A 26,528-nucleotide genomic window follows, 5' to 3' on the forward strand; every position below is an offset into this window, starting at 1 on the left:
TTTTCACTTGCTTTACTTATTTCATCACAAGGCAGATTTTGACCGTGCTATACGCTCTAAAGTATTCGAAGCCATGTATCTGTTTAACACCCCAGATTAACTAGAATATCTTTGCAGAATGCCATTAACTCACACAATTTGTGTTTAAATTCAAGAAGAACCTCTGCAAGCCCTTCAATATCAGATAAGAGGACGGTACAAAGTTAGTACTGATTGTGGTAAAAAAATATTTTGGAATGACAGAGCACCCACTAGACTGGGTGCTGAATAAAATGTAAAAATCATTTTCTTATATTTAACCCTTCTTCTTTTAAGAAGACTACAAATAAATTTTTTTCGGTTTAGGGTTAATAACAAACCTCACGTTTTCATTGTACAATACAATGAAGTTCATAATGAAAGGCTTTTGTTAAGAAAATTTTTGTTTTGTTGAATATAATCTCAGTTCTAAAATCTCAGCCCTTGCAGAAATGTGTGCCTGGAAGGCAGTCACACATGTATCGTTGCAATGTGTTGCACCGCACCACCAGTGTTCAGAGGGAGCACAAAAACAGATTCAAAACATATCCTTAACTCGTTCCAGTGCGTTGGTGGCTAGCATATGCGTTGATATAATTTATAAAAAAAAATGCATTCAATGCAGAAACGTTTGTTAGTCAAACAATAGGGACAATGTACCCTTCATGGACACACCTCGTCACCATGCAAGTCGCACACACGAGCATACACATAAATAACCACATCCTAAATCCATGATTCTTCAAAAATACTTTGGCTTTGCTCTCTGCCTATGTTGTCCTATTGTTGCCCCCCAGCAGTTAACCGCAAGTTAAGTAATGGGTACACAAACATTATTCGAACCCATAACCCGGTACACTACTGCACCCCAACATAAAATACCGTTTGACTGTGTCAAAGTTCTGTGGTTGCAGCTATTCTTGTGTCATATGGAGTGTCATATTATTTACAGTCCAAAGGAACACCAAAAACGTAACAAAAAGTTCCAAAGTAAAGCAACACAATAAAAAGAGAAAACTTTGCTTGAATATGCAAAAAAAAAACTGTTCGTGCTTTACATTGTTATTTTGACCAGAGAATATATGTAAGGGACACACTATTCTATTTAGAGAACAAATGTTTAAAAAAGTTTGAGTTTCACTGGACTAAGTGGACTTATTCAGCCAGGCAAAGTTAAAGGTTTTCTATAGGAAAACCTTATTCAGCCAGGCTATAGAAAACCTAATTCAGCCAGACTGAGTTAAACTATTCAGTCAGGCTAAATAAAATTAAGCCAGGCTGAATTAAAGTTTTCCTATAGGAAAACCTTATTCGTCCAGGCTGAATTAAAGTTTTCCTCTAGGAAAACCTTATTCAGCCAGGCTGAATTAAAGATTTCCTATAGAAAAACCTTATTCAGCCAGGCTGAATTAAAGTTTTCCTATAGGAAAACCTTATTCAGCCAGGCTGAATTAAAGTTTACCTATAGGAAAACCTTATTCAGCCAGGCTGAATTAAAGTTTACCTATAGGAAAACCTTATTCAGCCAGGCTGAATTAAAGTTTTCCTATAGGAAAACCTTATTCAGCCAGGCTGAATTAAAGTTTTCCTATAGGAAAACCTTATTCAGCCAGGCTGAATTAAAGTTTTCCTATAGGAAAACCTTATTCAGCCAGGCTGAATTAAAGTTTTCCTATAGGAAAACCTTATTCAGCCAGGCTGAATTAAAGTTTTCCTATAGGAAAACCTTATTCAGCCAGGCTGAATTAAAGCTTTCCTATAGGAAAACCTTATTCAGCCAGACTGAATAAAAGTTTTCCTATAGGAAAACCTTATTCAGCCAGACTGAATAAAAGTTTTCCTATAGGAAAACCTTATTCAGCCAGGCTGAATTAAAGTTTTCCTATAGGAAAACCTTATTCAGCCAGGCTGAATTAAAGTTTTCCTATAGGAAAACCTTATTCAGCCAGGCTGAATTAAAGTTTTCCTATAGGAAAACCTTATTCAGCCAGGCTGAATTAAAGTTTTCCTATAGGAAAACCTTATTCGTCCAGGCTGAATTAAAGTTTTCCTATAGGAAAACCTTATTCAGCCAGGCTGAATTAAAGTTTTCCTATAGGAAAACCTTATTCAGCCAGGCTGAATTAAAGTTTTCCTATAGGAAAACCTTATTCAGCCAGGCTAAATTAAAGTTTTCCTATAGGAAAACCTTATTCAGTTAGGCTGAATTAAAGTTTTCCTATAGGAAAACCTTATTCAGCCAGGCTGAATTAAAGTTTTCCTATAGGAAAACCTTATTCAGCCAGGCTGAATTAAAGTTTTCCTATAGGAAAACCTTATTCAGCCAGGCTGAATTAAAGTTTTCCTATAGGAAAACCTTATTCAGCCAGGCTGAATTAAAGTTTTCCTATAGGAAAACCTTATTCAGCCAGGCTGAATTAAAGTTTTCCTATAGGAAAACCTTATTCAGCCAGGCTGAATTAAAGTTTTCCTATAGGAAAACCTTATTCAGCCAGGCTGAATTAAAGTTTTCCTATAGGAAAACCTTATTCAGCCAGGCTGAATTAAAGTTTTCCTATAGGAAAACCTTATTCAGCCAGGCTGAATTAAAGTTTTCCTATAGGAAAACCTTATTCAGCCAGGCTGAATTAAAGTTTTCCTATAGGAAAACCTTATTCAGCCAGGCTGAATTAAAGTTTTCCTATAGGAAAACCTTATTCAGCCAGGCTGAATTAAAGTTTTCCTATAGGAAAACCTTATTCAGCCAGGCTGAATTAAAGTTTTCCTATAGGAAAACCTTATTCAGCCAGGCTGAATTAAAGTTTTCCTATAGGAAAACCTTATTCAGCCAGGCTGAATTAAAGTTTTCCTATAGGAAAACCTTATTCAGCCAGGCTGAATTAAAGTTTTTCTATAGGAAAACCTTATTCAGCCAGGCTGAATTAAAGTTTTCCTATAGGAAAACCTTATTCAGCCAGGCTGAATTAAAGTTTTTCCTATAGGAAAACCTTATTCAGCCAGGCTGAATTAAAGTTTTCCTATAGGAAAACCTTATTCAGCCAGGCTGAATTAAAGTTTTCCTATAGGAAAACCTTATTCAGCCAGGCTGAATTAAAGTTTTCCTATAGGAAAACCTTATTCAGCCAGGCTGAATTAAAGTTTTACAATAGGAAAACCTTATTCAGCCAGGCTGAATTAAAGTTTTCCAAAGTTTTTTATTCAGCCAAGCTGAATTAATGGTTTTTCCCAGGAAAACCTTATTCAGCTAAGCTGAATTGAAGCTTTCGTATAGAAAACTTTATTCAGTCAGGCTGAATTAAAATTTTTCTATAGGAGTTTTCCTTATTCAGCTAGGCAAAATCCACAATACATAATTTCTTCATTTTGCTTCATTTTTTAAGACTATAAAAAATTAACATTACAACGTGAATATGCAAACATTCATAAAAATGTTACGAAACACATTGTTTAAATTTTATAGAAGCAAAAAAAAAAAAAGATCATCCAACCTAGCTGCCGTACATTTTCGGCATACAAATTAATTAAACTGTTCCACATGCCATATATCACCAGCGGGAGATGATTAAAAGCGTCCATTGAAGTGCTTTTTGCTTAAAATTACTTCTCTAAAAAATTCAAACAAGCGTAGTTACTATGGCGCCAACGATGTTTAAAATTCATGAAAACCACATTCCCTGTTCGCAGTAACATCGTTCTTTTTTCACATTTTAATTAATGCACTGATTCGTGTACAACACATTTGCTCGCATATCCTTTCTAGCCTTTTTGCCTGCTTTGGTGGAGTCCAATTGAAGCTCTGCGTTTGCCACCCCCTCTTTCGAAAACAAAACCTGTCGTCTCTTTAAATTCAGGCAAGTAAGGACAGAATCGACATTAAATGAATTTTCGACATATTTACAATGTCATTAAAAAGCGTGGGACAAGCATGAAAATCTGGAATTAAGCGCATCATTCATTTTGAGCGGTCATTCAATCTCATCGTGATAACATGTTGACACTCATGTAAATTAGCCATGAAATCAGCAAAAACTTATTAACATAAAATTACGAATTGTGCAAAAATCATTGAGTGATAGAAATGACACTTGGCAGTATTTAAAAAAAAAATGCTCCAAAATGAGCAGATGAAGCATTGAAAAGGCTCAAAATGTATGATTTAATAAGCAAACACCAAATGTTTCATGGTTTGATAAGCTTGAGTAAGAACAGACTTAAATTTGAGAGACTTTGAGGATAAAAAAAATTTATCATTACAAAATGTTGGGGGTTAGGCTAGGCTTTAGATTGCAATTTCACTAAGAGAAATTTGTCAAATGTGACATCACAAAAAATCCGTTAGTTATTACCGTTAAACAGACTAGTTTGCCCAGGGGCGGACCCTCCCCCTTACCCTAATTTTCAGAAACGCCAAATCTCGGAGATGAGTGTCGCGATTTGAGCGAAATTTTGTGTGCTCTCTTATAGTAACATACAAACAAAAATCTGGTATTTAAATTTCAGATGGGGTACCTAGGGGGAGTGGGGTCGCCCCACCCCCAAACCTACCAAATATATATATACACCAATCACGACAATATGGGACTCAAAAGAAAGGTATTTAAGATTAGAAAACGTATCTGATATCCCGTTGTTGGACCAAGTGTTTGGGGGACCACCCCAACCCCTTAAATCGGACATATTTACCGACCATGGCAATATGGGTCTCAAATGAAAGGTATTTGCGAATAAAATACGAGTCTGATATCCAAATTTGGGACAAAGCTTCTGGGGGTCCAGACCTTTCCCAAAACACCCCCCAAGCAGGACTTAGTTACTGACCATGGGAATATGGGGTAAAAGGTATTTGAGTGTAGAATACGAATCTGGTATCTAGATGTGGGGCCAAGTTTTTGGGGGCCACCCATTCCCGAGAACATATCCCAAAGAAGACGAATTTACGATCATAACAAAATGGGACTCAAATGAAAGGTCTTTGGAAGTGAAACACAAATCTGATATCAATGTTCGGGAAAAGTGTCTATGGGGCCACTCCACCCCCATAACACCACTCAAATGGGATGTATTTGCTTACCATTGCAATATGAGACTCAAATAAGAGGTACAATATTTTAGAGTAGAACATGAACCTGATATATATGTTCAAAGCCAATTCACTGAGTGCCCGCCCCATCCCCCAAAACACCGCCCAAACCGGTCATGTTTGTCGACTATGGAAAAATGGAGCTCAAATGAAGGGTATTTGGGAAAAGTAGTCTAGGTGACGTCCCACCACCATGAAAACCCCCAAGTAGGACGCATTTGCTCTCCAAGACAATTTGGGCCTTCAAGACCTAGGCCTTCGATATTCATAGTTTTTGGAGCCCAAACCGGATATATTTGCTAGAACGGGGGAGGGGGTTTGCCCTCTGACACGACCTTTCATTTGAGTACAACATATTCTCGATCATCCTAAATGACAGTTTGACATTATTTTTATTGAAAGGAAAGGGTCGGTCACCCTAAGACCCAAAAGACAATTTTTTTAAGTCCCTTATTGTCCCAATCAACATGTCCTGCCGAACGGTAGGACTGGAGCCAGATACTTGAATGTTATATCAACATTCGAATCGGTCTCTACTCTACTCTACATAGGCCTTTCTTTTAATTCCCATATTATCCCAATCGAACTACACGTCTTATTGGATGGTATTTAGTGTGTGGGCTGGTCCCAGACTCTGTTCCAAATGTGTATACCAGATTGCTAGTCAACTCAACAAAGACCTTTCAATTGATACCCCATTTGTGACATTGGACATTCATGACCGTTTTGGGGGATTTTTCGGGTTGGGGAGGCCTCGTTGAAACCTTGTACCAAATTCATATATATCGAACTACACGTCCTATTGAATGATATCTAGTGTGTGGGCTGGTCCCAGACTCTGTTCCAAATGTGTATACCAGATTAGTAGTCAACTCCCAAAGACCTTTCAATTGATACCCCGTTTGTGACATTGGACATTCATGACCGTTTTGGGGGATTTTTCGGGTTGGGGAGGCCTCGTAAAAACCTTGTACCAAATTCTTAAATACCTTTCATTTGATACCCATTTGCCCAAAGCGGTTAAAGTGTTCTGTTGGGTGATGTTTTTGGGGTTGGTGGACCCCCCGACAGTTAGGGTTAGATTTTAATGCCAAATTCGTACTCTACTCTTTAATACCTTTCATTTGATCCCCATATTGTCTCAATCGATAAATATGTCCTGATGAGGGGTTTTGGAGGATTTTTTTACCAGCATTGTACTCTACTTTCATTTGATTTCCGTATTGTCCCAATTGGCAAATAAGTCCTGCTGGGGAATTTAAAGATGGGGAGGGCCCTCAGACATTAAGAAATAAATTTTTATGTCAGATTTGTATTCTGCTTTTAAATACCTTTCAATCGATACCCATTTGCCAAAGCGGTTAAAGTGTTCTGTTGGGTGGTGTTTTTGGGGTTAAGGGACCACCCCACAGTTAGGGTGACATTTTAATGCCAAATTCGTACTCTACTCTTTAATACCTTTCATTTGATACTCATATTGTCCCAATCGGTTAATATGTCAGTTCGGGTGGGTTTTGGGATAGGGCATCCCAGGTTATTTGGCCCCAAATTTGTATAGCAATTTCGTGTTTTTGGGGTACCATAAGGTGACATGCAAAATTTCGCTTAAATCGGAGGGTCCGCCTCCCTTCGAATATCGAAAAATTCTCAAACTCTCAAATCTGCGAAAATTTCATGCATATCCGTTTTTGAGTCTATACGGAACAGACAAACAAACTTACAAAAAATATAATACAATAGATAAGTGCCATAAAGACGAATCTGCTGATTAAGGGTCTTAAGCCCATAAAAGCTGCATTTATTACCCGATTTCGCATTTATTGCATTTGTTTATATATTTAGATGTAGCTGCCATACAAATATCCCATTTTGGGTCTTAGGTTAGGTTAGGTTTAAGTGGCAGTCTGCCATCAGACTTACTTAGACGTTTTCGTCCATTGTGATATCACAGGAACAGAAGAAGGAATATGCCTTCTAGTTTTTACCGTTGAACCATCCAGATCGCTTTAAAAAGCCCAACAACTGGCGAATGCTCACTTCAGTTAATCAGACAGGTTCTTAAACAAATTAGAACCTAAAGTGAAACTCTTTCTAACTGCTAGTGCGGGACACACACACAGAAGGTGTTCTATAGTCTCTTCTCCTTCGAAGTCCTCACAGCTTCTGCAAAAGTCGTTGCTGGCAACATTCGATCTGTCAGCATATTTTCCGATCAGACAGTGACCTGTCATGACGGACACAATGACTGAGACGTCTATTCTAGCCAATGACAGCAAAGCGCTAGACCTCTTCAAGTCTAGATTAGGCCACATAGTTTTGGAATCCTCACAAATGTTGCCAGCATTAGGAGGGGAAAACCAGGATAGGAACCCAGGCGTTCAGCTTCATAGGCGGACATGCTAACCTCTGCGCTACGGTGGCCTCCCAATGCATAACACGTGGTCTAAACCCCCAACTTTTGCCAATGGCTCTCTTGCCTCTCTTGTAGGTGTTAGGGTCTTAATTTCCTAAAAAAAAGATTTGTTGGCCAATTTCGCCGAAACTGTAAGTTGTATAAGATTTCTCGGATCCTGAATCAAATATGATCCAGACCAGCCCCCATTGTGTTTGTAGTGGAGTTGTTATACAATAGGATGGTTAACTTATGGTGGTGGGCATCCAATGTTCGGCTCGGCCGAACTTAACACGTTTTTACTCGATTTTCTTTAAATAAGATTTTTTCTTAAAATGTTAACTTATCTTTCAGAGACATGAACCCATTATTCTACTTTAAGCAAATCGTATATGTAGTGCGATAACTTTTTCACATATCAAACTTTTGATTTATTTAAAATTTCTTATAAGAATACTTTTCCATTGGTGTGGATAAACCACCCATAAACTTTTCAACATAAACCCCCAACTCACATTAAATTCGCCACAATTTTAGATACCTTGTTAAAGGTCAATGTTACCAAAATCTGGCACAGGAAAGAACAGTCAGGCTATGTTTTCTAGGTTAAGACATACATTTGGCTATTATTATCATACCTTCGTCGAATCAAACAGCCAACATACGAATCAAATTCCTCTGACGAGTAGTAGGGGGAAGCAAAATCAAATATTTCTAAAAGTTTTAAATTAACTCTGAGCAGAGTAGATGACAAATGTCAAAAAAGTATGTAAATGAGTCAAGCAGCCTTTGGGATAATCACAAGGGAAGAAAAGGAGCGGAAAAAAGAACACCAAGTCATTTGATTAAAGGTTTATTTTGACACATAACTTGGAGGAAAATTTAAATTGGGAGCATCATCAAAATAACCTGTTTTTTTTTTTCTTTAGACGACATATACAACACAACACCATACAAACAAACTTACTCTCACACATATTGCCTGTGGCTGTGTGTGTGAGTGAGTGAATGGCAATTTTAACGCATGTCCTTTGAAGTGGGTAAATTGGGAGTTCTGCTCTCTCCTAAAATTATTCACCACCTTCACCCTATGCTCATAAACCCTCAAAGCATGGCTTTTGTCGTTCTTAACGGCTTGTTGAAAGATGAGAGCAAAGGTTTTATTCACACCTCATTTTCTCGCTCTCTTTATCATACTTCATCCATTTCATTGTGTTTTCTCATATCGCAAAACATTCTCTTACATCCTCCTCTGTAGGATATTTTCTTCCTCTTTTTACATCATGGTTCCCTTTGACTTACACTTCTTTGCCTTTTTTTTGCATTTCCTTTCGCTGCTTGCGATATGTTGTGATGTTGATTCTATTGTGGTTGTTGTTGTTGTTGTCGTTGCCTTTATTGTTATTATTGCAAACATTCGACTTGTTTATGTTTCTCACAGTGGGTGTGTGCGTGTATGTGTGTAAGGGAGTGGGGGGAAGAGTAGCTGCTGGTGTGGGTGTCCGTTGGTGCAAGTGTTATTGTCCTTATGGTCTTTGAAGAGGGTGAGGGGAGGGGGAATGTTTTTTAGCCATAGCTGTGGTAGTGTCAGTGTGGGTTAGAGAAGTTATGTTTCATATGGCATGGCTGACAAGCAAAGCATGGCCACTCTTTTTTTTTTGCTTTTGTTTGTGAGTATGTGTGTAAGTCGGCTTATTGTTTGTTTGTGTGCACTTTTCAAGTGTCAAACTTGTGTTTTTGAACTTTGTACACTCTCTGCCATTGTGCGACACTGGTACTGCAACTGCCGCCGCTGTTGCCATTGTTGTTATTTCATTTTTTCTTGTGTTGTGTTTGTTATTCTTAAATCTTCTGCCATGCACAAAGAAATCAGATTTATTTTTGATGCGTAGCCTATAAAATAATCAGTGCGGGAAGACCCTATGGTACAGCATAGCATTGTACATAGTATAGGGCGTTTTGTATCACCTGTTATTTTGACTTAGCAAAATTTGGTAAATTGGAATTGGAACAAAAACTACATAAGTCATACTAGAAATTCCTTAAGGCTATCTTCGGTAGGCTACTTGACTGATGACGTAGCTTTGTCTGCTTCGAAATCGTGATCGAAATAGTCTTCCCAATGCATTTAAGCACACGACACATGCCTTAACTTATTAAAAAGGTTTTTATTTCGCTTTTTTTCCAAATATAAGCAAAGTCAAAACCTATTGGATAAAGTTGGGCAAAGAAATCCAACCATAAAATGAAACAAACAAAATAAAAAATAGCGCAAAAAATAGATAATTTAATATTTTCATTTTGTTGTTGGATTCATGCAACTTAGACCAATGGTCATTATTTGTTGCTTCTATTTCAAATAGGAAAGCAAAACAACAAAAACCCTTCAAACAATCTCAGCTATGTGGTGTTTTAAATTTATTATGGGCGGGTTGCAATGACCGCGATTTCACCCTTTGCCCGAGGGCTCATCAGATTGCTATGCCACCAAAAGATTGCATGTTTCCACCTACTCACTAATTAGTGAGCAGTGCAATGGCCTTCGAATAAAATAAGAATATGTAAATTGTTTTCGTATACGAAGTACGAAAAACATCAAAAATCAAGAATCAACAGCCAACATTTCTTTAAAAAGACATCTAGCATCAACAACGCACACACAAAGCCAAAACTTGCTATACCGATCATTGTAGCCCGCACCCAATACATTTAACACACCACATAGCAGAAAACTCTTTAAAGGGTTTTTGTTGTTTTGCTTTTCTATTTGAAATAGAAGCAACAAATAAAGATCATTGGTCTAAGCTGGATGAATCCAACAACAAATAAAATAAAGGGTGCTTTTTTAGCTATTATCTTTTTGGCAACACAGGTTTAAACAGCTCATACACGTTTCGTGGTTTGTTTCATCGTCAAACATATTCAGTTTGGTCTATAATTTAACCACGAATCGTCTTACAAACGAACAACGCTTGCAAATTATTGATTTTTTTTATGAAAATGCGTGCTCTGTTAAGAAAGTCCATCGTGCGCTTCTTCCATTTTACGACGAAGCTCATTTTTGGCTCAATGGTTACGTAAATAAGCAGAATTGTCTATATTGGAGTGAAGATCAGCCAGAAGCATTGCAAGAGTTACCAATGCTTTCAGAAAAAGTCGTAGTTTGGTGCAGTTTGTGGGCTGGTGGCATCATTGGACCGTACTTCTTCAAAGATGATGCGAATCGTAATGTAACTTCGTATTGTGAGCGCTACCGTAAGAGCTTGACTTGCATGACATGTGATTTCAGCAAGACGGTGCCACATGCCACACAGCACGCGTATCCATAAGCTTATTGAGAGGCGAGTTCGGTGAACATTTTATTTCACGTTCGGAACCGGTCAATTGGCCGCCTAGATCGTGCGATTTAAGGCCTTTAGACTATTTTTTGTGGGGCAATGTGGGGCTCTGTATAGACTAAACGGATGGACCATTTGAGGCGCAGTCACGGTCAACATGTGCATAAAATAAACTTCAAATTTAAAATTATGTGGACCCTACTATCGATTCAAAACAGATTTCATTAATTTTTTTTTAATTTTGTGTTTTTATTTTTTGAAAACTTCTATATAGCTCTTAAAAAATCGCCCGTTAATTTTGTAACCAAACAAAGGATACGCAAAACGAATAATTTTATTTTCTTAGAAAATTTCACAGTGATTTTATTTTTATGGAAATATAGTCGAAAATTGTTTTCAAAAATATGTCCTCAAAAATCTCATTTTTAAAGAATTTTCACCGAAATTCTATTTCATAAGCAACTAGTAACAATGGCGAAGAGGATAACGCAGAACCAATCCCTGATGATGGTATAGAATGTTTAACTCCTAATCAGAATGAGGTCCAAGTAGCAGTGACCCGACTAAAGAACAACAAGGCAGCAGAAGCCGACGGGTTACCCGCAGAATTATTTAAGACCGGAGGCGACACGCTCATAAGGCGTATGCATCAGCTTATTTGCGCAATCTGGCTAGAAGAACGCATACCCGATGATAGGAACCTCAGCATACTATGTCCCGTACACAAGAAAGGAGACAAGACGGAATGTGCCAACTACAGAGGAATAAGTCTCCTCCCCATCGCATAAAAGATACTCTTGAGCGTACTGTGTGAAAGATTAAAACCTAAAGTCAATGAGAGGCCACCGTAGCGCAGAGGTTAGCATGTCCGCCTATGACGCTAAACGCCTGGGTTCGAATCCTGGCGAGACCATCAGACAAAAATTTTTCAGTGGTGCTTTTCCCCTCCTAATGCTGGCAATATTTGTGAGGTACTATGCTATGTAAAACTTCTCTCCAGAGAGATGTCGCACTGCGAAACGCTATTCGGTCTCGGCTATAAAATGGAGGCTCCTTTTCATTGAGCTTAAACTTGAATCGCACTGCACTCATTGATATGTGAGAAGTTTGCCCCCGTTCCTTAGTAGAATGTTCATGGGCAAAATTTGTAAATTTGCAATGAGATAATTGGGCCCTATCAATGCGTCTTTAGGCCTGATAAATCCACCCTGGACCAGATATTCACACTGCGCTAAATCCAGGAAAAGACCCCGGAAGGACAACTCAACACCTACCATCTCTTTGTTGACTACAAAGCCGTTTTCGTTACTTCTTTACGTTCAAAGGTATTTCAAGCCATGTCTGAGTTTGGTATCCCTGCAAAATCAATAAGACTTTGCAGAATGACACTTGCTGATACGCGTTCCTCAGTAAGAATAGGAAAAAATCTCTCCGAACCATTAAATACCAAACGAGGTTTCAGACAAGGAGACAACCTATCGTGTGATCTCTTTAATATCCTGTTGGAGAAGATTATACGAGATGCAGATGTGAATAGATATGGCACACTAATCACAAGAGAACATATGCTACTCGCCTATGTCGACGATGAATGGTTTCAACTCCCAAAAAGCCTTGCAAAACCGAGCAGATAAAGAAAATGGGTTGGGAACCACAACTTTGAGACAGACAGTAACTTTATGTACCTCGGCACCGCCGTAACCGAAACCAATGACACCAGTTTTGAGATTAAGCGAAGAATAATACTGGCAAACAAATGCTACTTTAAACTAAGTCAGCAGTTTAGAAACAAGGCCACCTTTCGACAGACGAAGATTACACTATACAAGACTCTGATACTACCCGTGCTGTTATATGGTTCTGAAGCATGGGTACTTGTGAAAGCAGATGAGGCGGTGCTTGGAGTATTTAAGAGAAAGATTCTTCGTAAAATATATGGACCAGTTTGCGTTTGCGTTAATGGAGAATATAGGCGACGAATGAACCACGAGCTGTATGACGACAATAGCATAGTTACACGCATCAAATTACAACGGCTGCGTTGGCTAGGTCATGTTGTCAGAATGGATGAAGAAGCTCCAGCAAAGAAGTCTTTTGAAGGCAAACACAGTGGTACACGCAAACTGGGACCAAAAGTCCGATGGAAAGATCAGGTTGTGGGAGACACCTCGAAACTTGGTGTCAGAGATTTTAGACTGAGCGCAGAAGATCGAGGCGCTTGGAACGCTATTTTACGTTCGGCTAGTGGAACAAATATTCTGTCATAGCCAATTAAAGTAAAGTAAAGCAACTAGTATAAATATGCACTTTAAATTTCGATTTTATATGTTGCTAAGTGAGAGCAACATATCAGTAATGCTGCTGCAAAGCATATCAAAGCCTATGTATGGCACATATTTAAATGATATTTCTATTATCAAGCACTTTTTTTAATTAATTTATGTTGCCTTGCAATGTTTTGCATTTTCAAAAGTTTACAATTTTGATCTCTCACTTACCCTTTTCCTGCAATTGCTGCCGTTTTGTGTCTCCCTTCAAAATCTCAGCGGTATGAACCAACTCATTAAGTTGGGGTTTTTTCATTTTCAATTCATGCAAAACTTTCTGTAATGGAGATTAAAAAAACAAAGTTGTTTATAATAAACAAAAGAAAAAAAAAAAAACAAATCAAAACAAATTAATATAAAGTCATAACAATAGAAAACCAGAAGTTTGTGCTAGCTTTAATTTAAAGTTTTCTGCTGTTATGTTGTGTTTCTTTTTTTTTTTTTTGTTGGTCTAATTCCATTTGACATCAAAATAAAGCCTCTGCAGTCGCATTGCTTATGTTTCCATAAAAACGGCAAAAGTGGGGGGTTGGGTGGTTAAATTAATGAAAAACAGGCCAAGGAAAATGTCTTGGTATGCTGCCCACATTACCACATGTCCTTGTTATTCCTTACCTTTCCCCACTCCTCCCCTCCACCCACAATGCCTTTTGGCTTACTTACCTCTTGTTTTTCTATGGCCATGCGAACAGCATCGACATCATCGACTGACACACTTTGGATTTTGATCATGTTCTGTTCCCACGTCAACCAATCGGATATTTGCAATACGGACTTGTCAAAGCTGCCAGCCAATGCTCCAGTGCCGCTGGGCTCGTCGTTGTATTCTGTGCAAATAAAAAAAGGTAATGAAAGAATAAGAAAATGGAAAATTGAAATATGTTTTCTTTGTGGTTTTGATATGAGAAAACAATAAAATCCAGGGTATTTATTATTTATAGTAATTCTTCATAAATATATCGGAAACGAAATGGGCAAAAGCAGCAATTCATTACAATTTATGTATATAAATTAATACCACGTAAATGTGTTATACTTGGACTGGTGGCAAGAATTTAAGAAATTTAAAGAACGACAATTCAAAGTTAACTGATACCACCAATGTGGATCAGGTTGTTATAGTTAGAAACGCAATCAAGAAGAAAAGCAAGAACTAGAGTGTACTCTTCTTGAATAACTTTTTCTTCGCCATTGTCTTCCTGCTTTCGAAATGGAAATGACCCTCCATCCCACATGTATATATGACATTCTGATACAAACAGAGTATATCTCAGCTTGTAATTGAACCGGTGATACATCATCAAGGCCTGGCGACTTAAAGAAGTCGAAACTTCTTATCGCCCAAAGGATCTTCGGCTCAGACACAATTTCCCTAATAAGCTCCGACGAATGCATAGCAGTGACAACCTCTGGCGCCACGTTGTCCATTGGAGAATTTCCCGTGAAATGTGTATCAACGTGTAGTTCTATTGTTTCCTCACTAGACATTGTCCACATATTCTCTGACTTCTGAATATACCCCATCGTAATAGGACAGAATCTTCTCTAGCTTAGAGGTCTCAGATATATTCTCCACGAAGCCGCAGAATTCTGCCCAGGATTTTTCCTGAGCCTTTCTCAGCTCGCCCTTATACTTTCTTAACTCAGCCTTATAGATGTCCCAATCCTGTGGTGCTCTTGTGGATTTTGCTCTATTGAAGAGTTTTCTGTAGTCCTTCCTTAGAGAAACCAGCTCTGGGGTCCACCATGGCGGTAGATATAGCCAATGAGTTACCCTTCACTCTTTTTATAAACGACCAAAAGCTTTTACTTCCCCACTTTGGGGCGGCACGAAGGGTAGAATACGAAAAAGATGCTAAAATAATGCAATGATCGGAGTTTCCAAGAGGTGCAAGTACTAACTTCGTACTTTTCAGGATGCAAAGTTAAGAAAAGATGAAGGGTATTTATCTGTTGTCCTTTGACACACGGAATGTGTGTCGGTTCATTCTGAGCGGCAAAGAGCTCGGCGTATTGGCCCTCCGGAGTCGTGTGGCCCGAATGGGAAATTTAAGAGGAGTTATGGACATTAAAATCCCTAGCGACAACGATCGGGAGAAGGAGAAGATGACTGGAGTAGCCGGCATGATTAAGCGTGTTCTGAGAAGTGATTGGGGTCTTAGTCGTCACGCTGTTCGGTCCATATATGTTGGTCTATTTGTTGCTTGTGCAACTTATGGAGCGCCTGTATGACACGGAATTGCTGCGACTGTCTTAGGACGGAAGAAGATCCTCTCTTGTCAGAGGGTGGCAATGCTGGCTTGCTTGCCTGTGTGCAGGACTGTTTCGACAGATGCACTACAGGTATTGCTTGGCGTGCCCCCGCTTGACTTACTCGTGAGTTACATGGCCGTTCTGCATAGTGTGAAAAAGGGAATACCATTAGTGCGTGAGGATTGGCTCACCGCTTCGGAGCTTGCAGGAGGGGAAATTAGGCGGCTCAAGACACTCCTTTTGGAGCGTCTTGATATAGTTGGAGGACTAGATGGACGAACAGTGACAATGGTCGGGTGACTTACGAATTTATTCCTGACGCGACGTTCGTACGAGACCGCCCGGACTTTGGCTTCGGCCTAAGTCTGGGCTTCATACTGACGGGACATGGTTCCTTTAATGCATTTTTGCATCAGAGGAGCCTGTCTTCGACTGATTTGTGCAACTGTGGGAGACCTGAGGACAGGAGGCATGTACTGACAGAATGCCCGTACTATGCAGACATTAGTGATTTAGACGCGATGGGGATTAGCGAGGCGGTGTGGGATTTCAGAAGGGCCCTTGAGGACGAGACGACTGTTGCAAGGCTGGCCACCTTTTCCCGGGAAGTATTTCTTAGGAGGCGGACTAGACTTAGTGGAGGTATGAATGCACGCTAGTTATCCATAACGAGGTGTTGCTGTGCTGGCGCGACTGTGTGATTTGGTGCTGCGCATTACATGGCCTGGCACCTGCCTTGCCCATGTTGATGCAGCGGTGTTTGCCCATTGCTGATTCCCTTAGCTGTTGTGGTTGTGATCGGTCACCCGTGAGGGTGGCCTCGTTGATTGTAAAGTCCCATGTTGTTGCTGATTTATGTGGCGTAGCCCGTGAGGGCTGCCGTGTCCTGTTTGTGTTTTGTGTATATTGTCTGGTTGTATGTTTGATGCATACTTTTGTATGCTGGCTGAGGTCGGCGTAGGGTGATTTTTTCCCATTCAGGTGACCAGTCCGTAACTGTTTGGGGTTCAACTGGTAGTAGTTTTTTAAGGCTTTAAGTCTGATCGGAGACTTTAATCTGGTACCACGGGTGTCAGGAGCCCCTGGAACTTTGGTTCCAGCCTGACAATGGTGAGGCCCCAGTGGGGAGCAACGTGGTGGCTGTGGTTTGTACCCAAATCGCGGGTAGAGCATAAGTTCGGCGTGGAGTTGCGTTTTCAACCGGGTGCCGTGACCCATAGATCGGAAGGAGTTTTAGGTAGTGCTCCGCTCCTAACCAAGGAGGTGAACACGTCCAAATACGTGGGATCAAATTGCCCCCCATATGTGGGTTACCACATATGGGGGACGTTGGTAGGGGGGGGCGTTGGTAGACGCATTGTATTCACCCTTGGACCTTGGGCCTCGCAGGTTTGGGCCGTGATGGCAGGTATCTGCTTAATACTCGACATTCGTGTCCGGAAAATCCTCCAAAATTCTCGTTATAGAATCGGAAAGAGCGTCGAAGCCATTAAAGGAAGCCCTCATTTTCGTGTGTTCCCATCCTGACCCACAGAGAGCCAAATTTTGGATCCTGTAAGTCCAGGTGTTGCCGTCTTTGGAATACTACATCGTTACGGACATATACCACAAGACTTCTGTGAGAAATAAAAAGTGAGAGGGTGTAATACCCAAGAATGTGAAAATTCATTGGATCTGTATCCTCACGCACCTATGTCTCACATAGGGCTTGTAAACCAGGGCGATGCGAATGAATGTTAAAAATGCACTCCAAAGAAATTAGATCTCAAGCCTTGATTGTTGGCGAAATGTATTCAAGTTTCTTGGGCAAAAAAGTTGAATATTATCTCACGGTAGAGCTCGCCAGTCACAGTTACGTTAAGAATCGCATCATCTTTGAAGAAGTACGGTCCAATGATGCCACCAGCACATAAACCGCACCAAACTGCGACTTTTTCGGGATGTATTGGTAGCTTTTGCAATGCTTTTGGCTGATCTTCACTCGACAAATCTACTTATTTACGTATCCATTGAGCCAAAAATGAGGTTCGTCGTAAAATAGAAGAAGCGTGCGATGAACTTTCTTAACAGGTGCTCTGTTTTTTGATAATAAAACTCAATAATTTGCAAACTTTGATCGTTTGTAAAACGATTCATGGTTAAATTGTAGACCAAACTAAAGAAGTTTTACAGTCAAACAAAAAACGAAACGAGCATAAGCTGTTCAAACCAGTGACGCCAAAAATATTAGCTAAAAAATCTATATGATACCATATCCAATGTGGCAAGTTTTACAAATGTAGGTTCGGAATTTTCATTTCCCATTAACATCTTGAGCACTTTGCGTGAGTAAATGCAAATTTTGCTCATGAACATTCCACTAAGGAACAGGGGCAAAGTTCTCATATATCAATGAGAGCAGTCCGAATCAAGTATAAGCTCAACGATAAGGGGCCTCTTTTATATAGCCGAGTCCGAATGGCGTGCCACAGTGCGAGAGAAGTTTTACATGGCATAGTACCTCACAAATGTTGCCAGCATTAGGAGGGAAAACCACCGCTGAAAATTTTTTCTGATGGTCTCGCCAGGATTCGAACCCAGGCGTTCAGCGTCATAGGCGGACATGCTAAATTCTGCGCTATGGTGGCCTCCACCTCCTTTACGTGAGTAATTCTTCAAATATACTTGCCTACTATGGTCATAATGAATACGTTCGTTGTTATAGGTTTCATATTAACCGGTCGTCAGATTTGACTTTTTTTTTACAAATTAAGGTTAAATTATGCATGTGATGTTCTTTTATGGCTCCCAGTGTGCCAAGTGTGGTCTCCATCGACCTACTACCTTATGAAGATCCCATATACATCGCTCATGATAATTTGATTTATTTAACACCTTCTGAGCATAATACAAATAGGATGAAAATTTCTTCCGTTTTTGCGTAAAACAACAAAAATCTCAGCAATTGTGGTGTGTTAAATGTATTGGGGGCAGGCTGTATTCGTGTATTCGGCCTTTGCTGAGGCTTCATCAACTTACGATGCCATTTTGGACTTTGTGTGTGTTGCTGAAGTAATATATCTTTTTGAAGAGATGTTAGCTGTTAGATTTAAATTTTTTCTTCCTGCGCTATAAGAAAAGGTTGAATAATAAGAACCAACGTTTCATTCAAAGGGCATGATTCTACCATGTAATCTCTTGGTGGAAGCATGATATCTCGTGGTGGCATCGCAAGCTGATGAGGCCCCTGGCAAAGACCGAAATCGCGATCATTGCAGCCCGCCCCAATACAATTAACACACCATTGTTGAGACTCTTAAAAGGGTTTTTGTTGTTTTGCTTTTCTATTTGAAATAGGCCGGCCGAATCTTGGGAACCCACCACCATGGATTCTGCTAAAAATTTATACAAACTAAATTTAGTTGAAGCGCATAGAAGTCAAATCGTGAGATTGGTTTATATGGGAGAACACCAAATGCAAAATTTCAGCCAAATCGTAGCTTCCGTGGGCTCAAGAAGTCAAATCGAGAGATAGGTCTATAGACCGATTTGAAATGTACTTGGCACAATTTTTGGAAGTCATCACAGAACACTTTGTGCAATGGGCCGATATGGCCCATTTGCAAAATTTCAAGTGGCTAGATTAACGTGTTCGACCGCTATCGTGATTTCGACACACGGACGGACGGACATGGCTATATCGACCCAGAATGTCAAGACAATCAAGCATATATATATACTTTATGGGGTCTTAGAAACATATTTCGAGTTGTCAAGAACGCAATGACTTGATCCTATGGTGGTGGGTATAAAAACATTGGTTTAAGCTGGTAAGCAATATAAGTGTATCATCCAAGGAACTTAAAACATGCGATCCATGTTACAGAATACATAAGATTCGTCGAAGCCCAATTCGTTTGAAGCCAATTAGCCCAAAGGCTTTTTAGCTTCCAACGAAAAAAAAATGCAAATCAAGTTTGCTAACAACGAAAACTACAACCAAGTTTGTAGTTACTTCTCTGCAAACTACGTGGGATAGAAACACTTCTCTTTTATAGCCTAGATTTGCATTCTGCACACACCTCACATGGGATTCTTCCATAAAAATGCTAAACTTCAAAGGGACAAAACAATGTGCTCTTGTATCGTTTGAAATAACTACATAATGGAATAGATCTAAGGCCCCTATTCAAGAATGCAATGAAAATACCTAGACAAAGTCTAAAATGAATGTTTTATTCAGGACACCATGAGAGTGGACCACAATAAAAGGCAATAAAAAGAGTACTAAAATTTAAAGTACTTGTACTTACCAGAGTTGCAATTAGACAAAACAATATGTTGACTTTTGTATTGCCAAGAAAAAACTTTAAGCAACAAAGTATTCTAACGCTTGGGGATAACATAAGACTCTACTTTCACTGTATGGTCCTATAGTCGACAATAAACCAGCAAACAAATAAAATTTTTGTGTGTGTGAAAGTATGTGTGAAGGAAATAAAAAAAAGCATTCAAAACATTTTAATTTGTTTTTATGCAGTGCTTTATTCTATCCTGTGGTCATTGTTAAGCTCGTACAACTCTATTCCCTGCCAGACTTATGTCATTAATGAAATTTTCATGAGAAAAGTGTTGCATATCTTTTGGGGATGCAACAGGGAGACCCCTATGCAAGTTTTCTGAAGTAAACAAGAAAAACCGTGCCAATTTCGGCATGGGACGAATCTTATATGCCTCCAACATGGACCGCATTTGTCAAGTTCTTTGAATAACTTCTTGGAATATATGAGGTATATCAAGTTTTTGACCGATATGGACCGTATTTGTCATGAATGTTAGAAGTCTTAGAAAAATACAACCTCCAAAATTTCAGGCGAATCGGAAAATCAGAGGCTCAAAAAGTCAAATTGGGAGATCGGGCTTATGACAGCTGTATAAGGATATGAACCGATTTATTTATTTATGAGAAAAATTTAATAAGCCGTTCTTTAAATGTAATCGTGTTGCTGATGCATTGAATATCGTGTGGTAGATTATTCCAAAGAAGTATGTTGCTAATATAATATTGTCGTTCAGGCATAAGACTCCGTCTTCTAAAAGGTATTCACTTTCGTCCTCTATCAGATTGGGCAAATCTCAGTCTTCCAAACAAATATCTGGGTTTCTTTTTCACAATAATCTTATGAAAAAATATTAATAATCTGGTATTAAGAAGATTGTTCAAACTAAGTCCAAATAGTCGCCCAGTCTTAACGCGATGTAGGTCCGCGTTAAGTTTACTTAGGCAGTCGTCTACATTGTCCACAAAGCCGCTTTGAAAAATCTGCACATCACATGATGTATGCTGACATCATAAACTGACCGTGTGCTAGTTGACGAGGCAAGTCGTTTGCATATAATGAAAAAATAAGTGGACCTGTAATCGAGCCTTGGGGAACCCCCTTATGTACGAACAAGGGGTTAGATAATATATTCCCTGCGTATACAGACTGCCGTCTATCGCTCAGATACGACATAATCAGACTCGTTGCCGTTGATGTGAAGTTAAAAAAATTCCGTAGTTTCATGCACAAATTCAGGTGATCAACCGTGTCGAAAGCTTTGGAGTGATCCAAAAGAACCAGAAAGCCAATTTTGTTCTCATCATTGTCATCTCTGATCGATTCAACCATTTCAACCAACGCCGTAATGTTACTATGAACAGAACGGAAGCCGGACTGTCTTTCCGACAACAGGGACTCTTGGTGAAGATATACCGACATCTGTACATGAATAATTTTCTCGAAAACCTTAGAGAGAAAATGATATCAGCTGATAATCATTGGATTTGGGAATGGGGATAATCTTAGCATGCTTCCAAATAATAGGATACACACTGGAGCTCAAAATTGAATTAAACAGGTACGTAAAGTACGGTAGGAGATATGGAAGTAACATTCCTACAAATCTCGGATCAACTCCGTCCAAGACTATTGTATTTGACTTAACACGAACAAAACTCTCATAAACTTCCTCATGGTTAACACATCTAAACTCAAAAATACTACGGGCATAAAAAACGAAAGCCGGCCCATTACGCTTACGATGGTCCTGTTGAGTTCATCTATTGTATGGTATCGAGTGTTTTACTTGGGTTTACACACTCCGATGTCATGTATCACCTTCTACTTACTCTTCGAGCCCACTGCGCAATCATATCTTGAAGAATAATTCTTAATTTTAGCCGCATTAATAAAGGGTGATTTTTGTGAGGTTAGGATTTTCATGCATTAGTATTTGACAGATCACGTGGGATTTCAGACATGGTGTCAAAGAGAAAGATGTTCAGTATGCTTTGACATTTCATCATGAATAGACTTACTAACGAGCAACGCTTGCAAATCATTGAATTTTATTACCAAAATCAGTGTTCGGTTCGAAATGTGTTAAAATTTTTACAAATTTTGTTCAGCGATGAGGCTCATTTCTGGTTGAATGGCTACGTAAATAAGCAAAATTGCCGCATTTGGAGTGAAGAGCAACCAGAAGCCGTTCAAGAACTGCCCATGCATCCCGAAAAATGCACTGTTTGGTGTGGTTTGTACGCTGGTGGAATCATTGGACCGTATTTTTTCAAAGATGCTGTTGGACGCAACGTTACGGTGAATGAACACATTTCGAACCGAACACTGATTTTGGTAATAAAATTCAATGATTTGCAAGCGTTGCTCGTTAGTAAGTCTATTCATGATGAAATGTCAAAGCATACTGAGCATCTTTCTCTTTGACACCATGTCTGAAATCCCACGTGATCTGTCAAATACTAATGCATGAAAATCCTAACCTCAAAAAAATCACCCTTTAAAACAGTTAACTTTCCTCCTGGCTTCATGGAATTCTTCTTTCAACTCTGGAAACTTGAAACGCTTCCATCTACTGTAAGCCAAATCCCTATCCCCGATAAACGCCTTTATTCTTGAATTGAACCATGGCTTTGTTTTGGCCGAAGCCCTTTTAATCCGTATTAGAACTGTTGCATCATAGAGACATAAAATGTTATCCATCATGAAAGCCGTCTGCTGATCGACAGTTAAAAGTGTAAATACGTTATCCCAGTTCACCTGGTAGACCATACCAACTAAATGTTCATAATTCAAATTACCGTAGTCACGATAAGATATGTCCTTCTCTTCCTCCCGCAAAACAAAATCGTAGACGAGATAAATCCGATCATGCTTAGAGAAACATGGAACAGAAATCCGATCATACAATGATATCTTCAAAGAATTATTGACAAAGAACAAATCTAAGAGTGTATTGACGGTTGACGTAAAATGTGTGGGGTTTGTATTGTTGGTGAAGAATAGGCCAAGTGTCAACAGTCAGCATCAGTCAGAGTTGAATCTATAAGTATGTTTGAGTTAAAGTCCCCAGTGATTATAACACCAGTATAACCCAGTGTTACGGACTCCAGTACAACCTGAAGCCCATGTATGTCAATCGTATTATTCGGTGGATAGATACAACCAAGTAAAACTTTCTCACGATTTGAAGATAGTTCAACAAACACGTATTCTATCTGGTCCCCGACCAGACAGTTGTTGGAAGCAATACTTAGACCTATGCAAAATTTCAGCCAAATTTAATGAGAATTTCGCCCTCCAGATGCTCAAGAAGTCAAATCAGAAGATTGGTTTCTATGAATGCGATTTCAGGTTATGGACTGGTTACACCATGCCTCAGTTGTTGAAAGTCATACCAAAACTACACGTGCAAAATTTCAATTGCGCCCTCTAGAGGCTCAAAAAGTCTAAACGGTAGTTGGGTTTATAAGGCAACTATTGAAAAAGTAATTGCGGATTTTTCATATAGTCGGTGTTGACAAATTTTTTCACAGCTTGTGACTCTGTAATTGCATTCTTTCTTCTGTCAGTTATCAGCTGTTACTTTTAGCTTGCTTTAGAAAAAAAGTGTAAAAAAGTATATTTGATTAAAGTTCATTTTAAGTTTAATTAAAAATGCATTTACTTTCTTTTAAAAAATCCGCAATTACTTTTTGGGCAACCCAATATATCAAGCCATACTTGGCACAATTGTTGGAAGTTAATACCAAAAAACTAGTTGCAAAATTTTAGCCAAATTGGATAATCAAACCCAAGATCGGTTTGTATCAAAGCATGAACCGATTTGCCATAACCTACACTGATAGAAGTATTTTTGCAAAATTTCAAGCACCTGGCTTTACTCCTTCGAAATTTTGCGTGAACGTACGGACAGACGGACGAACATGGCTATACTTAGAATATTACGACGATCAAGAATATATATACTTTATGGGGTCATACATGAATATTTCAAGGTGTACAAACGGAATGACGAAATTAGTGTACCCCCATCATGTGGTGTAGGGTATAAAAAAATATGTTAAGCTTAAAAAAAACTTTTAATGAAACAATATGCCTAAGGCTATTTGCGTTCATTCATGTTTCAATTTTACTAAGGCGCCTTTTATTGAACATGACGGGAGATCAGTTTGTATGGGAACTACATTGCCAACTTATAGCAATGAGAGTGTAGGTGTTTTTTATCAAGAAACCTTGGGTTTATGCTAGCTTGGTTCATGAACGCAGGATTCCAAGATTTAAACTGATTTATGGTGCTGGGTATGAATGGCATAGGACATGTATATAAAGCATGAACACTATGTTATCCCTGATACACTTTGAAGCACCGTCCACCAGACCACAACACCATATAGCAACTGCAGTATATACCCAGTGCCCGACACGCTGTTTACACCCTTAACATTTGTCAATGGCCATCTTGCAGCTGGCCCTGCTGACACGGGATAACTGTGAGAAAAAACACGGGCTGGGACCTGGGCTGCGGAGTATAGTCCTCGGAGTCCAAGTCGGAGTATTAAGCCGGAGTAGGAGAACGGTTCGGAGTCGGAGCAAACGTGCTAAACTCCGAACCAAACTCCAACTCCCGCTCAATAGTCCGACTCCTACTTCGACTCCAGCCTCGAAAACTCGACTCCGGTCGACTCCGCAACCCTAACTGGAACTTTGAGCTCCCACTTGGGTGGTTTTCATCGCTATCATGGGAAACTTAGCATAAAACTGCCGGGCGCGTCCACAAGGTTGCAGATAGTGGAAAGCTTCGTCTCAGCGATTTCGAGAGGAGAGACTAAATGCGGGGTCAGATGGCACTGACTCTTTTTTAAATACTGAGTGTCAATTATACTCGATAAGACAAGGGAGTTATTGGCGCTTTCAAATAACCAATGGCAACATAATCGTCGGTTCCCAGGATAGGGGAGCCTGGGGGCGAGCGTCAGATCTTGGAGTAAGCGGCTCACAACATCGAGGGATATATTTTGGATTCATTATCGAAGCAAACCTTTTTTTTTTGTGGGTAAAAAATAAAATTATAAAATTTTGCAAAAAAAAAGTGAAATTTTTCAAATTTGGCCCACTCCCAGCGGCCTTTCTACACTTATGGTTTCATCCCACATTACCAATCCGGTAAGGGCGCTGAGCCAGTAGCACGCCCCCGGGAAACTATAAAGATTACTTGGAGAAACAAGAGAATAGTAAAAACTGACTCTCCAAAAGTTACGGACCCACGCAAACGTAAATAGGACCAGGCAGATGTTACCGCCTTACAGGAAGTGCGATGGGTCGGACATGGCGTCACAATAACACCAAACGGTGACGAACTATACTATAGCTGCCATGACACGAGGCGTGACTTTGGCTGTTAATGTGTGGTAAGACTGAAATACCTAGTCTCCAGCTTTGCTCCGATGGATGAGAGCCAAGCCATAATGCGCATAAAAAGGAGGAACGTCTATTCCGTAGAAAAAAGGGGACTAGAAAGATATAAGAGTGAGCAAATCGAGATGTTAAGGAGTCAGCATAAATTCCGGAAATTTCAACTAATCAGTAACAACCCACAATGCGAGGGTGAGGTACCAAAAGAAGAAAAGAGAGGAGAAACGTTTATTCCCTAGAAAAAATGTAAGTAGAAAGACGTAAGCGAATCGAAATGCACAGGAGTGAGAATTAAGTCCGAAAATTTTACCAAAGAATCAAACACCAAATCGATGGCTATGGTACGGGCTATCCTCTTGTAGATACAAAGAAGAAAATCTGTCAACAGATACTGCTATTGTAGTTTCCGATGGTGACAAGGATAGTCCGATGATAGCATAGAATCAATAATGTCTAGACACAATGAGGTCCAAGTAGATGTGACCCGACTGAAGAACAACAAGGCAGCAGGAGACAATGGGTTGCCTGCTGAACTATTGAAGACCGGAGGCGACACGCCTACTAGTGTTCGACTGCGAGTACTGGCAAGAAGAACTCATACCCGATGATTGAAACCTCCGCCAACTATGTTCCGTACACCAGAAAGAAGCCAAGACAGAATGTGCTAACCATTGCAGCCCGCCCCCAATATAAAGGGTGATTTTTTTGAGGTTAGGATTTTCATGCATTAGTATTTGACAGATCACGTGGGATTTCAGACATGGTGTCAAAGAGAAAGATGCTCAGTATGCTTTGACATTTCATCATGAATAGACTTACTAACGAGCAACGCAAATCATTCAATTTTATTACCAAAATCAGTGTTCGGTTCGAAATGTGTTCATTCACCGTAACGTTGCGTCCAACAGCATCTTTGAAAAAATACGGTCCAATGATTCCACCAGCGTACAAACCACACCAAACAGTGCATTTTTCGGGATGCATGGGCAGTTCTTGAACGGCTTCTGGTTGCTCTTCACTCCAAATGCGGCAATTTTGCTTATTTACGTAGCCATTCAACCAGAAATGAGCCTCATCGCTGAACAAAATTTGTCAAAATTTGAACACATTTCGAACCGAACACTGATTTTGGTAATAAAATTCAATGATTTGCAAGCGTTGCTCGTTAGTAAGTCTATTCATGATGAAATGTCAAAGCATACTGAGCATCTTTCTCTTTGACACCATGTCTGAAATCCCACGTGATCTGTCAAATACTAATGCATGAAAATCCTAACCTCAAAAAAAACACCCTTTACAACGGTTACGACCAAAACTCCCATGGAAAGAAAACAGAAATTATTCCTATCAGCAGAAGATAAAATTTACCTACACCGAAAGAAAAAA

General features: G+C 39.5%; 1 protein-coding gene across 11 annotated transcripts in view; it reads right to left on the minus strand.

Moving 5' to 3' along the window:
• Positions 1-26,528, minus strand: part of LOC106081495 (dystrophin, isoforms A/C/F/G/H) — a 1,057,252-nt gene that overhangs the window by 767,302 nt on the left and 263,422 nt on the right. For all 11 annotated transcript variants that reach the window (XM_059362799.1, XM_059362798.1, XM_059362797.1 and 8 more), the window contains 2 exons: positions 13,819-13,982; positions 13,327-13,432 (listed from right to left, as the gene is read on the minus strand). In XM_059362799.1, coding sequence (XP_059218782.1) covers positions 13,327-13,432; positions 13,819-13,982 — 270 coding nt within the window. The remainder of the gene's footprint in view (positions 1-13,326; positions 13,433-13,818; positions 13,983-26,528) is intronic.

The sequence above is a fragment of the Stomoxys calcitrans genome, chromosome 2 (assembly GCF_963082655.1).
Source record: "Stomoxys calcitrans chromosome 2, idStoCalc2.1, whole genome shotgun sequence".
Taxonomy (NCBI): domain Eukaryota; kingdom Metazoa; phylum Arthropoda; class Insecta; order Diptera; family Muscidae; genus Stomoxys; species Stomoxys calcitrans.